Source organism: Trifolium pratense, linkage group LG7 (assembly GCF_020283565.1).
Source record: "Trifolium pratense cultivar HEN17-A07 linkage group LG7, ARS_RC_1.1, whole genome shotgun sequence".
Taxonomy (NCBI): Eukaryota; Viridiplantae; Streptophyta; class Magnoliopsida; order Fabales; family Fabaceae; genus Trifolium; species Trifolium pratense.
In genome coordinates, this window is record NC_060065.1 from 1951241 (window position 1) to 1966981 (window position 15741).

Consider the following 15741-nt stretch of genomic DNA (forward strand, 5'->3'; position numbering starts at 1 on the left):
CTTTTTCTTTCTGTTTTTTTTTTTGGGTGAAATATTCTTTTCTTTCTGATTAGTAACAAACTCGTTTTTTTTTTTGCACAATAACAAACTCTTATTTTTTATTTTTTTGGATACAACAAACTCTTTTTGAATCGGTAACAAACTTAAATAATCAAACTCAATTTAATATTTTGATATCTAATCTTTTTTTCATATTTTTTTTTACTCAAACAAAATAATCAAATAATACTTCATCGTAGAGTCCTTCTACAACTCAAATTCTAAGCGCTCTCATTAAAAACAATATATAAATATGGAATCAAGTGCTTATGAATAATTGTATCAAATCTTTAAAAATAGTGTCTTTCCATTGTTCTCTCTCTAATTATCATAAATAACTTTCCTTATTTTCTCTAATATATATATACATACTCGCCGCGAATTGTTTACTATTAATGGGGGAACAATTTTCTCCTTCTACTTCTGCTATTCACTTTGAAAACTTTCTCCCTATGGAGGAACAACTTCATTCTCTTCAACTTCCACAACCTTCTATTACTCATCATGTTCCAAGAAATCTCCACCAGCATAACCCTAGTGATTATCAACATGGTTTAATACATATAAATAATGCTCCTACTATTGAAGAGATTAACTCTGCATTAGGAGGACTTTGTATTAACCATAGAAACACATATAGTATTGGCCATGGTTATGGCGGGTTACCGCGTTATGAGGATTATATGACGAGGGAGAGAGCTTTTGTTGAGGCGCATACCGTGCCAAGAATGTATGGTCACGTCTTCCCTCCACCATCGTGGAGAGGGGATGTGGTTTCATGGGCGATGGATCGATTTAAATGTCAGAATCTACAGGCGGTGATTGAAGAAGGTAACCCGATATATATTCAACAGATCCTCTCAGAAGTGAAGGATTATTTACACTTGCTTATGATGCACTCTTTCGGCAACTACTTGATTCAAAAGATTTTTCAAGCAAGGAGAGGTATCACCTTTGAGCAGGTGGATTCTATTATTAAGTTGATTATCGTCGATGATCAACAGCTGAGACAAGTGTGCATGAACAATCATGGGTATGTAAATACTATACAAACCATTGGTTAAATTTTATTTTCTTGAAAATCTTGTTATTGGTAGTTTATGTAATTTTAATTTTCTTGGTGCAGAACTAGGGTTGTGCAGATAATGCTGGAGAATATGACATGTCCATACACAAAACATGCGTTTGTGAATATCATGAAGCGTATCACTGTTGCATTGATGAAAAATGTTAATGGTAATTATGTCATTGAGAAATGTGTGAAGCTTTTCCCAACTGAACTCCAAATTGTAAGTAATAATGCCAGGTTTGAGTCTTGTGTTGTTCTCCTTTTGACTTGATTGTTTAATGCTTATGATGACTTTTGGATTTCTCCTTCCTTAATGTGTTATACTGAGTGGTTATAAAAGTACTGTAAACATGAACAAGACAATTGTTTTTCACCAACTAATTGAGAATTTTCTGAATTTCAGATTATCTTGAATGAAATAGCAATAAATTGTGTTGATATTGCAACAGACAAAATTGGAACTTCGGCTATTCAAAAATGCCTTAGACATGGGAATTTATTTGCCCTAGCCCTATTGGTTAGGGAAATAAGCTCAAATGCGATGGTCCTAGCAGAAGATCCATACGGGTTTGATTCCAACTCTTAAACTGTTTTTTTCTTTTGAAGTTCTTGAACTTATTGTAAAATTTGGTTCCCTACAATTTATTTGCATTCCATATTTGAAAGTGCATAGATTTCTCACATCTCACTTGCTTTACACAAGCTTAGTTTTACACTAGAAACTTTTTTTTTTTGTTGGTAATTTTCATATATAGACTAAACAGGTGCATTATCTTAAACCTAATCTTAATAGAAGAGCCATTACCTTTATCTTTTGGTAAGCAACTAAGCATTCAATTTAATCAAAAAATATTAAAATAAAATAGTAACATGGAATGAGTCATCACCTATCTTTAGGGATTTTGAATTAACCATAAATAATACAATTGAATCCTTCACTAGTTTCCCACAAATTAATGACTTTTGAATTTAAAATATGGTATATTTCTTCGAGTTTGAATGTTCCTTCATTTTAAAACACTAGTATTTGATATAATTGACATATTTTTTGCATGTCTCAAGAAACTATGTGTTGCAAGTTGTAATTAAAATGAAGTATCCGTCAGCAAACAAATGGATTATAGAAAAGCTTTGTGGCAAGTTTGTTAGACTTTCAGTGAACATGTATGCCAGCAATGTAGTGGAAGATCTGTTGAGAGTTTCTAATCAGAATGATGTTCGAGTTATCGTTGAGGAGATAATGAGAAGCCCTAATTTCTTGGATGTTCTTCAGGATCGCTTTGGGAATTATGTTGCTCAGAGAGCACTGCAATACAGTCAGGTTTAACTCGCTTTCTCTCTTCGTGTAACAATTATTGATGTTTTGATTCATATCTTGTTTCTGTTAAAATTGTTAATATTTTTTTGCTTAATCCCTGTTTTTCTTGTTCTTTTTATTGCAGGGCCATCTGTGTAGACAACTTGCTAATCTCATTAATTCCTATCACAAAGAGCTTCATAGTCATATTTACGGGAAAAATGTGTTGACAATGGCCAAAAGATATATTGAAGGATAAAAGATCGATGTTTAAGGGGAAAATGTTTTGGTGGTTCTGCATTTTCATCGGTTTCATAGTCAATTTTGTATTTGTTTTAATTTGTATTTGGCTGTTTTAGGTTATAATAACCGGTTGTTTCTTTGTTATTTCCGCGGCTGCTTTCTCTTTTAGAGTTGTTTAGGAGTGGGTGTTCAGTCTTCTGGCATTTCATTGTGTGAGGCTTGGTGTGTCAGTTTGGGTGTATGTTTGTTTGATGGCTGAACTTTGTATTTTTTTCTTTCCTTGCACATCTTGTGCTTGGTTAGTGTTTTACTGATAAACTCGTTGTTGTTGCAAAAAAAAATTATAATAATTCCTCATTTGCTTAGCAAATTGAATGTTCTTATGCGGTGAAAGTTGTTTGTTTCTTTTCATAAACCACCAGTATAAATTTCAAGAACTTTGCTATTATGTCTGGTGGATTATTAACCCACATGGGTTGGCCTAGTGGTGTTGACTTGGGTCTTTGGAGTATGCTCCTCTCAAGGTCTCAGGTTCGATTCCCTCTGGTGCCAATTTTGGTGGGCTAGTCCATACAGAGCAAAAATACTCTGGCTTTAAATGGGACCCCCGCAAGTGGACGGTGGGATTGATCCCCTCGGATTAGTCGGTCCTTGGGCCGGATACCGAGTTTTCAAAACAAGAAAAAAAATGTCTGGTGGACTATTGTATGGTTGTGTGTAGCTTCTATTTGTGGGACACTCCTTAACCTAATTAACATATGGTCTCTAATAAATTTGATACATATATCTTGTTAAAACCAAACTAATATACATGTAAGTGAACTAGGAATTTGTTGATATCCTTCATGTCAGATTAGTGGGAGTAATAGACACAATTCCGGAAAAATGAATCATTCAACCCTAAATTATTTTAAATCTGAAGCATCTAGAGACATCAAATGAAACTGAGAAAAAAACTAAAGAGCTCAAAGGAAACAGGAATTCATAGATTCACTAGTTTATGGAATTGGGAAAATGAAACAGACCTGACCTGATGGACACAACAAGGCATGAAGATGAGCTTTAGTTTGATGACCCTTCTCGAATGTCCTTTATACACGCTTGAAGCAAGCTTTTGTGCAATAAGCATTTCCAATCACATATACTTTTAGAATAGATGAGAATAGGGGAAAGGAAAATTGTCATATCAGAAATACCATGCCACAGTGATTTAGTGGATTGTTAATTAACAATGTTAGTGTGATCAGGAATTTAATAACAAACTTCAAAAATTTAAGGACTTTCTTAAAAGGCTATAAACTATACGGACTTAATTGCAAATTGACATAAAACTACAGGGGCCTATGAAATAATCCAACCCCAATTTTATTGCAGCATTTCAGAACCATTTTGCATGCATATTTTTGTTTTTTTTTTTTTTTACAATTTTCACCCATGATTCCTTTTGCGGTGGTGGCGACTATAGATAGTATTCACACACAGCTGTGCAGAGTATCAAAATTTTCTAAGCACTGAAATACTATGTGATCCTGTCCCTCATGAAATAGTGAAAAGAATGCAATCTCTTTCGAATGATACAAATTCAACACACAACATAGCCATATTTATTTTTCATTTAGAAACTACATGGAAGAGGCTGCAATAGAGATAAATAGTTTATCATTAGCAACATTTACTTCATAACTACAGGAAACATTAGACTGCATAAAGTAATTCTTGGCATTAACACATTTGCAAAGGACACACACGTTAAAGGCTCTATGTGTTCATCTCAAAACTCTTACTATTGATTCTAATGATTAGTATCATTGGTACAACCAGGGGGAATAATATATAAAAAGCATTTTAGAAAAAACAACAGTACTAAACTATAAGCACTAGATCTATAAATAACGGATAGAAACTTACAAGAGACACACAAGTGGTCAATGAAACTAAACTTAGAAAGACACATGCGGCCAATGATACAAAATTTAGACGGTGATCTGAGCTCTCGTCTTTCCAGGAGGGCAACGTAAATAAAACTCAACAGGAAATACAAGTTACTCTGAATCAGAGGAGTCTGCCTTTGTGCTCTGCCGAACACTTCTTTTGGTTTGTGCACTAGACCTTGCACGGTGGATTGATGATTCACCCTCCAAAAAGATGACTTGAGCTTTAGCCAATCTTTCTTCCAAAACCTCGGTGCTAAAGTCATCAGTACCACCAAGTTCATCAAAACCCACCTAATACACATACCATTATCAATTTATCATCTTGATGTTCGTAAAATTACTTAAATAAAGAGGGAAACCCTGGCCATTATACACATACCACATAATCATCCACTTTTGTATTCTTTATGAGGGCAATAGTCGGAAGAACAACGATCTTGAGCCTCTCAGCTAAAAACGGACTTTTTTCAGCATTAATTTTCACAAAGCGGGTCTCAATATGCTGCTTCGCCAAAATACTTAAATGCTTGTCCACAACCTGCAAATGAACTGTAAGCACAGATGCTTCTCCTCATTTCAGTGAAAGAAAAATATCAAAACTGTAAGCGTTCTGAACTGAATTTCAAATTGTGGTACAAGTAGTATCTAAATTGTTTGTCCTCCGATAATAACGCAATAATTCTAATAAAAAAATATGTTCACATTGTTTACTATGGTGTCATTGATAGAATGGAGGATCCAATATGCACAGCCAAGATGATTTTAAATTTAAACTCTCAACAACTGATTTTAAAATATTTCAGTTATTTTCATCGGATGTCGGTGTAAAACTATTTTACACCGCTAGTGCAGTAGTGCATCTTCTATTTTCTCAAATTCAACATCGTCGTCGTCATTAACATTCATTTTACATTATCGTCAAGCTAAGCAAACGGAACTCATCCAATTTGCATTTAATTTCACATTTGCATAAGGTGAAGTTAATTGAACAGTGAAATTCTACAGAAAAAGAATATCAATGGCGATTTGTGTGTACCTTGCAGGGCCAATTTTCGCGGAAGAAATGACAGACGACACGTTCACTGGCCTTAACGACGGAGAAGAAGTCTTTCTCGGAAGGAATCTCGGTATATTCACCGTGTCCGAGGGAGATCCAACGGCTACGCTTCTCCGCCATTTTCTTCATTTGTTGTAATCTGCGTTCCCTGAGAGCTTCGAGATCATCATCGTCGAGACGTTCGAGTGCGGCGATCTCTTCATCGATTTTGTCCTCGACGGCTTGCGCCACCGTCAGTACTTGCTTCTCGATTACTTCTTCGATCTTTCCTCTGTCCATCTTACACTTTTAGATCTCTTTCTCTCCCTCCCTTGCTACGAACTTCAATTCAACTTCCTGTTAGAAACGAAACGATCCTGATCACTTCTTCGATGCGTGGGAATATGAAAATACCGTTCCCTTTATCTTCTTCTGCAGAATATGAAACATAGGGAAGGGGTGTAGAAAGAAGAAGAAAGTATGGGTATGTATTTGGTAAATGCATTGGACTCCTAAGTCCATATCAGCATAAAAAAAAAAAAAAATTATGTGAAGTAAAAGCTTGTTAAAATTTAATCGTAAGTATGACGTGTAAATCGATTTATTTGAAACTTCTCATTAGTTGTTGGATAAATAAATACATTTAAATTATCAAGAACTAGTATAACTTACTCGTGCTATCGTCCGGGTTAATGTTCTAAGAAAAATATAGATCATTTTTTTTCACACATGAATAAAGAAAAAAAAAAAGAATTATTTTACAGGGAATCCAAATCCAAGGAAGTGCGTGACTGTGTGTTTTTGAGAGTGGTTAAATTTTGGTAGAATTAAGCAATAAGCAGGTGAGGTGAAGTGAAGTGAAGGTTTCCATTCCAATGGTTCAACGTTGTTGCAACTTTTACATTTCAATTTCAAGGCGGCTGAATGCCCTTCCAATTCTAAAACCTCCTCCTCCTCCCTCTCAGACATTCTATCAAACACTTTCAATACACTCTCATTCAAACAATCACTATCCTCCTCCTCCTCCTTATCCTTTCCACTTCAACTTTGATTTCAATCACCCAACTCTATTGAAATTCATCCAATTCCTCAAAAACAACAACGACAAAAACGATGATGATGATGATGATGTTCATTTCCTTTCATCACTGGAAGAACCAAATGCAGATTTAATATGTTCCGCAGCAATTTGGGTTTTAAGGGAAGATTGGAAACCTGCATTGCGTGCCTTCAAATTGAATAGCCTCTATAATAACGAAAAAGCTTGCAACTTGATGATATGGGTTTTGGGAACTCATGCAAAATTTTCCATAGCATGGTCCATCATTCGAGATATGCATAACTATTCTCTCTCCACTCATCAGGCTATGCTTATTATCATTGACAGGTACATCACTTTTCTTTATCCTTTTTTTATATTGTCATTCGATGCATTGCTAGAATCATCGGTTGTATGTGGGTAGGAAAATTAGGAAATAACATTCACTTTTCATCTATAGGATTGTTTCTGCTTGATAATTCAGAAATAATGCATATGCAAATAACTCACCTTTTATTGTGCCATTTCATTTCAATCAGATATGCATATGCAAATAACTCTACTAAGGCTATTGAAACATTCAACTTTATGAACAAGTTCAGATTGACCCCTGATCGGGAAGCATTTCGTGCACTTTTGACTGCTCTTTGTAAATATGGTAACGTCGAAGAGGCTCAAGAGTTTATGCTAGTCAACAACAAGTTCTTCCCACTTGAGATCGAGAGCTTCAACATTATTCTTAATGGATGGTGTAACATAACAGTTGATGTATATGAAGCAAAAAGAGTTTGGAGAGACATGTTAAAATACTGTATAACACCAGATGTTACTTCATATAGCCACATGATTTCTTGCTTTTCGAAGGAAGGGAATCTTTTTGACTCTCTTAGACTCTATGATCAGATGAAAAAAAGGGAATGGATCCCTGGGATAGAGATCTACAATTCCTTAGTGTATGTTTTAACTCGTGAAAATTGTCCCAAGGAAGCTCTCAAGACTATAGATAAAATGAAGGAACAAGGTTTGCAGCCAGACTCTGACACATTTAACTCCATGATCCGACCTCTCTATCAAGCTGGAAAACTAGCAGCGGCAAGAATAGTGTTGAACACAATGGTAGAGGAGAATATTAGTCCAACTGTTGAGACTTACCATGCATTCTTTGAAGGAACAGATTATCATGGAACGTTAGAATTTCTGAGTAAGATGAAAGGTTCTGGTTTGGGTCCAAATAAAGATTCCTTTCTTATAAATCTGGTAAAGTTCTTAGAGTTGAAGCAACTTGTAAATGCACTGAAAATTTGGGCAGAAATGAAGAAATATGATGTGGAGCCCAGTTGTATACATTACAGAAAAATGGTTAAAGGGCTTGTAACATGCAGGTGGTTCATAAAAGCCAAGGATTTTTATGAGGAGATGATCTCAAACGGATGTTCAGAAGATCCAAAGCTTAATAAGCTCCTTCAGAAAGAAGTGCTTGATAGTGGTGATAAAAGAAAACAGAATGTTATAAAGGCTATTAGTGATAAAGTGTGAGAATTCTGAAAAGCGATAAGTTGAGATGGCAAAAACATTGAGAGCAGTGAAGATATAGAGATCTCTTACTTGAAGCAGAGAAACAGAAGCTCCCGATTTTTATCTTGTGATTCTGCATTCTACCATTGGGAATGTTGAAGCATTTGCAGTGCCAATATTGTTGACTAAAAGGTGAATTTCTTGAGGTCACTTCATAGTCCTGACATGTATTAATCTGGCTCTTAGCCCTTTGACAGCCTGCCTAATTTTTGAATTTTGCTACAAGAGATGTAATGAAGAAATGAAAAAAATAGTGACCCTCATGTTATCTGATCTATAAATGAATCCTTGATAGTTTTGGTCGCTGCTGCATGCTCTGGCCCTCATACTTTGTTGTTTTGATTGTCTTGTGGTTCATCATTGAACAATATACAAAGTACATATTTTTGTTGTCTTCCTGAGAGTTCTCCATTGTTGATTAGTTGGCTATATCTTACAAAACCGTGAGGATTTATGTTGCAAACAATCAGCTTGGTCCGACATTGTATGTGAGTCCAATTTCTCACAAGCTGAATATAAGTAAAAACAAAAAGTAGGATTGGGTAACAATGAGTTATGTTTGGTTTCAATTCTCAGGCCACCGAAATTGATTCTAGAGGTGTATAATTGATTTTGGCTTGTTTAGTTTGTCAAAAGTAGAATTGATTTTGCCTCCAGAATTGATTCTACATGAAGCTAGAAATCGTAGCTTCTGATTATAGAATTGATTTTTACACTCAAATTATTTGTTCAACTCACTTTTGTATGAATATATACAAACATAAATCAATTCTGTCAAATTCAATTCTATCAAAATCAATTATGTCTACCGCACAATCAAACAATCAAACAGATACTCAAAATCATCAAGAGCCATCACACAACAATAAATTAAAGTATTAGATTGAGCCCCACCAAAAATAGAAAAAGGAAAAACATGAGAGTCAAAGTGCTATTCTTAGTGGGTGACTGTGTTTTTTGAGAGTGGTTAAATTTTCGAATATAATTAAATTTTGTTTAGAGAAAGTTTACAATGAACTGGAGATTGAACCCAAAACTTACAACATACCACTCAAATCCCTCACCACTAGACCAATCCTAGTGGCTTAGTTTTGAGAACCTATGTAGTCTTTATAGAATTAAATGAATAAAGAAAAAAAAAGAATTATTTTATAGGGAATCCAAATCCAAGGAAGTGTGTGACTGTGTGTTTTTGAGAGTGGTTAAATTTTGGTAGAATTAAGCAATAAGCAGGTGAGGTGAAGTGAAGGTTTCCATTCCAATGGCTCAACGTTGTTGCAACTTTTACATTTCAATTTCAAGGCGGCTGAATGCCCTTCCAATTCTAAAACCTCCTCCTCCTCCCTCTCAGGCATTCTATCAAACACTTTCAATACACTCTCATTCAAACAATCACTATCCTCCTCCTCCTCCTCCTTATCCTTTCCACTTCAACTTTGATTTCAATCACCCAACTTTATTGAAATTCATCCAATTCCTCAAAAACAACAACAACGACAAAAACAATGATGATGATGATGATGTTCATTTCCTTTCATCACTGGAAGAACCAAATGCAGATTTAATATGTTCCGCAGCAATTTGGGTTTTAAGGGAAGATTGGAAACCTGCATTGCGTGCCTTCAAATTGAATAGCCTCTATAATAACGAAAAAGCTTGCAACTTGATGATATGGGTTTTGGGAACTCATGCAAAATTTTCCATAGCATGGTCCATCATTCGAGATATGCATAACTCTTCTCTCTCCACTCATCAGGCTATGCTTATTATCATTGACAGGTACATCACTTTTCTTTATCCTTTTTTTATATTGTCATTCGATGCATTGCTAGAATCATCGGTTGTATGTGGGTAGGAAAATTAGGAAATAACATTCACTTTTCATCTATAGGATTGTTTCTGCTTGATAATTCTGAAATAATGCATATGCAAATAACTCACCTTTTATTGTGCCATTTCATTTCAATCAGATATGCATATGCAAATAACTCTACTAAGGCTATTGAAACATTCAACTTTATGAACAAGTTCAGATTGACCCCTGATCGGGAAGCATTTCGTGCACTTTTGACTGCTCTTTGTAAATATGGTAACGTCGAAGAGGCTCAAGAGTTTATGCTAGTCAACAATAAGTTCTTCCCACTTGAGATCGAGAGCTTCAACATTATTCTTAATGGATGGTGTAACATAACAGTTGATGTATATGAAGCAAAAAGAGTTTGGAGAGACATGTTAAAATACTGTATAACACCAGATGCTACTTCATATAGCCACATGATTTCTTGCTTTTCGAAGGAAGGGAATCTTTATGACTCTCTTAGACTCTATGATCAGATGAAAAAAAGGGAATGGATCCTTGGGATAGAGATCTACAATTCCTTAGTGTATGTTTTAACTCGTGAAAATTGTCCCAAGGAAGCTCTCAAGACTATAGATAAAATGAAGGAACAAGGTTTGCAGCCAGACTCTGACACATTTAACTCCATGATCCGACCTCTCTGTCAAGCTGGAAAACTAGCAGCGGCAAGAATAGTGTTGAACACAATGGTAGAGGAGAATATTAGTCCAATTGTTGAGACTTACCATGCATTCTTTGAAGGAACAGATTATCATGGAACGTTAGAATTTCCGAGTAAGATGAAAGGTTCTGGTTTGGGTCCAAATAAAGATTCCTTTCTTATAAATCTGGTAAAGTTCTTAGAGTTGAAGCAACCTGTAAATGCACCGAAAATCTGGGCAGAAATGAGGAAATATGATGTGGAGCCCAGTTGTATACATTACAGAAAAATGGTTAAAGGGCTTGTAACATGCAGGTGGTTCATAAAAGCCAAGGATTTTTATGAGGAGATGATCTCAAACGGATGTTCAGAAGATCCAAAGTTTAATAAGCTCCTTCAGAAAGAAGTGCTTGATAGTGGTGATAAAAGAAAACAGAATGTTATAAAGGCTATTAGTGATAAAGTGTGAGAATTCTGAAAAGCGATAAGTTGAGATGGCAAAAACATTGAGAGCAGTGAAGATATAGAGATCTCTTACTTGAAGCAGAGAAACAGAAGCTCCCGATTTTTATCTTGTGATTCTGCATTCTACCATTGGGAATGTTGAAGCATTTGCAGTGCCAATATTGTTGACTAAAAGGTGAATTTCTTGAGGTCACTTCATAGTCCTGACATGTATTAATCTGGCTCTTAGCCCTTTGACAGCCTGCCTAATTTTTGAATTTTGCTACAAGAGATGTAATGAAGAAATGAAAAAAATAGTGACCCTCATGTTATCTGATCTATAAATGAATCCTTGATAGTTTTGGTCGCTGCTGCATGCTCTGGCCCTCATACTTTGTTGTTTTGATTGTCTTGTGGTTCATCATTGAACAATATACAAAGTACATATTTTTGTTGTCTTCCTGAGAGTTCTCCATTGTTGATTAGTTGGCTATATCTTACAAAACCGTGGGGATTTATGTTGCAAACACTCAGCTTGATCCGACATTGTATGTGAGTCCAATTTCTCACAAGCTGAATATAAGTAAAAAAAAAAAGTAGGATTGGGTAACAATGAGTTATGTTTGGTTTCAATTCTCAAGCCGCCGAAATTGATTCTAGAGGTGTATAATTGATTTTGGCTTGTTTAGTTTGTCAAAAGTAGAATTGATTCTGCCTCCAGAATTGATTCTACATGAAGCTAGAAATCGTAGCTTCTGATTCTAGAATTGATTTTTACACTCAAATTATTTGTTCAACTCACTTTTGTATGAATATATACAAACATAAATCAATTCTGTCAAATTCAATTCTATCAAAATCAATTATGTCTACCGCACAATCAAACATTCAAACAGATACCCAAAATCATCAAGAGCCATCACACAACAATAAATTAAAGTATTAGATTGAGCCCCACCAAAAATAGAAAAAGGAAAAACATGAGAGTCAAAGTGCTATTCTTAGTGGGTAACTGTGTTTTTTGAGAGTGGTTAAATTTTCGAATATAATTAAATTTTGTTTAGAGAAAGTTTACAATGAACTGGAGATTGAACCCAGAACTTACAACATACCACTCAAACCCGTCACCACTAGACCGATCCTAGTGGCTTAGTTTTGAGAACCTATGTAGTCTTTATAGGATTAAATGAATAAAGAAAAAAAAAGAATTATTTTATAGGGAATCCAAATCCAAGGAAGTGCGTGACTGTGTGTTTTTGAGAGTGGTTAAATTTTGGTAGAATTAAGCAATAAGCAGGTGAGGTGAAGTGAAGGTTTCCATTCCAATGGCTCAACGTTGTTGCAACTTTTACATTTCAATTTCAAGGCGGCTGAATGCCCTTCCAATTCTAAAACCTCCTCCTCCTCCCTCTTAGGCATTCTATCAAACACTTTCAATACACTCTCATTCAAACAATCACTATCCTCCTCCTCCTCCTTATCCTTTCCACTTCAACTTTGATTTCAATCACCCAACTCTATTGAAATTCATCCAATTCCTCAAAAACAACAACGACAAAAACGATGATGATGATGATGTTCATTTCCTTTCATCACTGGAAGAACCAAATGCAGATTTAATATGTTCCGCAGCAATTTGGGTTTTAAGGGAAGATTGGAAACCTGCATTGCGTGCCTTCAAATTGAATAGCCTCTATAATAACGAAAAAGCTTGCAACTTGATGATATGGGTTTTGGGAACTCATGCAAAATTTTCCATAGCATGGTCCATCATTCGAGATATGCATAACTCTTCTCTCTCCACTCATCAGGCTATGCTTATTATCATTGACAGGTACATCACTTTTCTTTATCCTTTTTTTATATTGTCATTCGATGCATTGCTAGAATCATCGGTTGTATGTGGGTAGGAAAATTAGGAAATAACATTCACTTTTCATCTATAGGATTGTTTCTGCTTGATAATTCAGAAATAATGCATATGCAAATAACTCACCTTTTATTGTGCCATTTCATTTCAATCAGATATGCATATGCAAATAACTCTGCTAAGGCTATTGAAACATTCAACTTTATGAACAAGTTCAGATTGACCCCTGATCGGGAAGCATTTCGTGCACTTTTGACTGCTCTTTGTAAATATGGTAACGTCGAAGAGGCTCAAGAGTTTATGCTAGTCAACAACAAGTTCTTCCCACTTGAGATCGAGAGCTTCAACATTATTCTTAATGGATGGTGTAACATAACAGTTGATGTATATGAAGCAAAAAGAGTTTGGAGAGACATGTTAAAATATTGTATAACACCAGATGCTACTTCATATAGCCACATGATTTCTTGCTTTTCGAAGGAAGGGAAACTTTTTGACTCTCTTAGACTCTATGATCAGATGAAAAAAAGGGAATGGGTCCTTGGGATAGAGATCTACAATTCCTTAGTGTATGTTTTAACTCGTGAAAATTGTCCCAATGAAGCTCCCAAGACTATAGATAAAATGAAGGAACAAGGTTTGCAGCCAGACTCTGACACATTTAACTCCATGATCAGACCTCTCTGTCAAGCTGGAAAACTAGCAGCGGCAAGAATAGTGTTGAACACAATGGTATAGGAGAATATTAGTCCAACTGTTGAGACTTACCATGCATTCTTTGAAGGAACAGATTATCATGGAACGTTAGAATTTCTGAGTAAGATGAAAGGTTCTGGTTTGGGTCCAAATAAAGATTCCTTTCTTATAAATCTGGTAAAGTTCTTAGAGTTGAAGCAACCTGTAAATGCACTGAAAATTTGGGCAGAAATGAAGAAATATGATGTGAAGCCCAGTTGTATACATTACAGAAAAATGGTTAAAGGGTTTGTAACATGCAGGTGGTTCATAAAAGCCAAGGATTTTTATGAGGAGATGATCTCAAACGGATGTTCAGAAGATCCAAAGCTTAATAAGCTCCTTCAGAAAGAAGTGCTTGATAGTGGTGATAAAAGAAAACAGAATGTTATAAAGGCTATTAGTGATAAAGTGTGTGAATTCTGAAAAGCGATAAGTTGAGATGGCAAAAACATTGAGAGCAGTGAAGATATAGAGATCTCTTACTTGATGCAGAGAAATAGAAGCTCCCGATTTTTATCTTGTGATTCTGCAGTCTACCATTGGGAATGTTGAAGCATTTGCAGTGCCAATATTGTTGACTAAAAGGTGGATTTCTTGAGGTCACTTCATAGTCCTGACATGTATTAATCTGGCTGTTAGCCCTTTGATAGCCTGCCTAATTTTTGAATTTTGCTACAAGAGATGTAATGAAGAAATGAAAAAAATAGTGACCCTCATGTTATCTGATCTATAAATGAATCCTTGATAGTTTTGGTCGCTGCTGCATGCTCTGGCCCTCATACTTTGTTGTTTTGATTGTCTTGTGGTTCATCATTGAACAATATACAGAGTACATATTTTTGTTGTCTTCCTGAGAGTTCTCCATTGTTGATAAGTTGGCTATATCTTACAAAACCGTGAGGATTTATGTTGCAAACACTCAGCTTGGTCCGACATTGTATGTGAGTCCAATTTCTCACAAGCTGAATATAAGTAAAAAAAAAAAGACATATAAACCTCCATAGTTTTCCTTACTCAAACATTAAGAGACTTGTCCCTTTTAAAATTACAAGTATTAGGAATACTTCCAAAAATTACGACAAAGTTATCATATCTTGGTGCTTGTCTGTAGGATTGATTTAATTTACTACTCAAAACTTGGATGTGCTGATTTCCCAATTATTTGGGGATTTGCAAGTTTTTGTTTTGTATTTTTTTCTTTATGCTGAATTTTGTGAATATGCGTACAGATAATGAGTTGTTCTGTCAAGAAAGGTGTTACATTATTACTTTCATACGCCTATATTGGATGATTCATTCCCTTTGCCTCCCTCCCTTCCCTCATCATACAATAGAAACAAGGATTCTATCTATTTGCTTCTGAACCAGATAGTAATTTGTAGCGGATACAAAGGGCTACACACGGTTTGCAGAAGAGTAACTGAGTAGGCCTTTGCTTTATGAATGCCAACGAAGAAGCATAACATGCATCAATGTAGGATATGCCGGATACTTTTACAAACTTCTCCGCTAACTATCTCCATTTGGTTTGCAATATTACATACTGGATCTCTTTTTACATACCAGATTTCTTTTCTTAAGTGTTCTGGTTCGAAATTTTGACTACCAAAAAACTTTGTCGTTATGAAAAACATTTGTAAGGGTTAAGTCAAATGATAAAAAAGGATAAAATTGGAAATAAAAATTATTTGTAGGGGTAGAGGTACAATTGTTGGGATAGAAATTTTTTTTTCAAAGATTTATTGTTCGATCTTGAAACTGTGACATTAAATTAATTCATTCTCTCCGAGAAGATAACTCATGTGCGGATTTTATGGCCAAACTTGGTGCTTCTTCTAATGTTGAGGTCCTCGTCCATTCCTCTCCTCCTCTGGGACTTCGGGATCTTCTCTCAGCCGACTCTCATGGTGTCTTTTTTTTCTTTTCTTTTTAGCTTTGTAACAAAAAAATAATACAATA

At 35.3% G+C, this 15741-nt stretch overlaps 4 protein-coding genes and 1 pseudogene across 4 annotated transcripts; 4 read left to right on the forward strand and 1 right to left on the reverse strand.

Moving 5' to 3' along the window:
* Positions 1 to 434: 434 nt before the first annotated feature.
* Positions 435 to 2664, forward strand: LOC123900099 (pumilio homolog 12-like). Its single transcript, XM_045951416.1, has 5 exons — positions 435 to 1072; positions 1166 to 1328; positions 1512 to 1675; positions 2171 to 2429; positions 2551 to 2664. Exons 1-5 carry the CDS (start codon positions 435 to 437, stop codon positions 2662 to 2664), a joined length of 1338 nt encoding a protein of 445 aa, XP_045807372.1.
* A 1685-nt stretch (positions 2665 to 4349) lies between these two features.
* On the reverse strand, positions 4350 to 6107 carry LOC123899512 (thioredoxin domain-containing protein 9 homolog). Its single transcript, XM_045950660.1, has 3 exons — positions 5619 to 6107; positions 4962 to 5120; positions 4350 to 4873 (listed from the first exon to the last, which is right to left on the reverse strand). Exons 1-3 carry the CDS (start codon positions 5916 to 5918, stop codon positions 4691 to 4693), a joined length of 642 nt encoding a protein of 213 aa, XP_045806616.1. The 5' UTR covers positions 5919 to 6107; the 3' UTR covers positions 4350 to 4690.
* Positions 6108 to 6353: 246 nt separating this feature from the next.
* LOC123899665 (pentatricopeptide repeat-containing protein At1g80880, mitochondrial-like) lies at positions 6354 to 11639 on the forward strand. The gene is made up of 3 exons (XM_045950859.1): positions 6354 to 6460; positions 9471 to 10011; positions 10203 to 11639. The coding sequence occupies exons 2-3, from the start codon at positions 9494 to 9496 to the stop codon at positions 11197 to 11199; spliced, it is 1515 nt and encodes a 504-aa protein (XP_045806815.1). The 5' UTR covers positions 6354 to 6460; positions 9471 to 9493; the 3' UTR covers positions 11200 to 11639.
* LOC123899668 (pentatricopeptide repeat-containing protein At1g80880, mitochondrial-like) lies at positions 6482 to 8633 on the forward strand. Its single transcript, XM_045950873.1, has one exon. The coding sequence runs from the start codon at positions 7072 to 7074 to the stop codon at positions 8191 to 8193; it is 1122 nt and encodes a 373-aa protein (XP_045806829.1). The 5' UTR covers positions 6482 to 7071; the 3' UTR covers positions 8194 to 8633.
* A 147-nt stretch (positions 11640 to 11786) lies between the features above and the next one.
* On the forward strand, positions 11787 to 14229 carry LOC123900103 (annotated as a pseudogene).
* Positions 14230 to 15741: the final 1512 nt, after the last annotated feature.

Excerpts from the sequence above, each read along its gene's own strand:
- LOC123899512 (XM_045950660.1), bottom strand. The coding sequence starts at position 5,918 with ATGGACAGAGGAAAGATCGAAGAAGTAATCGAGAAGCAAGTACTGACG. Across the intron at positions 5,121-5,618 it reads GCGAAAATTGGCCCTGCAAG|GTTGTGGACAAGCATTTAAG; the intron begins GTACACACAAAT and ends GTTCATTTGCAG. Across the intron at positions 4,874-4,961 it reads CAAAAGTGGATGATTATGTG|GTGGGTTTTGATGAACTTGG; the intron begins GTATGTGTATAA and ends TATGTGTATTAG.
- LOC123900099 (XM_045951416.1), top strand. The coding sequence starts at position 435 with ATGGGGGAACAATTTTCTCCTTCTACTTCTGCTATTCACTTTGAAAAC. Across the intron at positions 1,329-1,511 it reads TCCCAACTGAACTCCAAATT|ATTATCTTGAATGAAATAGC; the intron begins GTAAGTAATAAT and ends TCTGAATTTCAG. Across the intron at positions 1,676-2,170 it reads CTAGCAGAAGATCCATACGG|AAACTATGTGTTGCAAGTTG; the intron begins GTTTGATTCCAA and ends GCATGTCTCAAG.
- LOC123899668 (XM_045950873.1), top strand. The coding sequence starts at position 7,072 with ATGTGGGTAGGAAAATTAGGAAATAACATTCACTTTTCATCTATAGGA.
- LOC123899665 (XM_045950859.1), top strand. The coding sequence starts at position 9,494 with ATGGCTCAACGTTGTTGCAACTTTTACATTTCAATTTCAAGGCGGCTG. Across the intron at positions 10,012-10,202 it reads ATGCTTATTATCATTGACAG|ATATGCATATGCAAATAACT; the intron begins GTACATCACTTT and ends CATTTCAATCAG.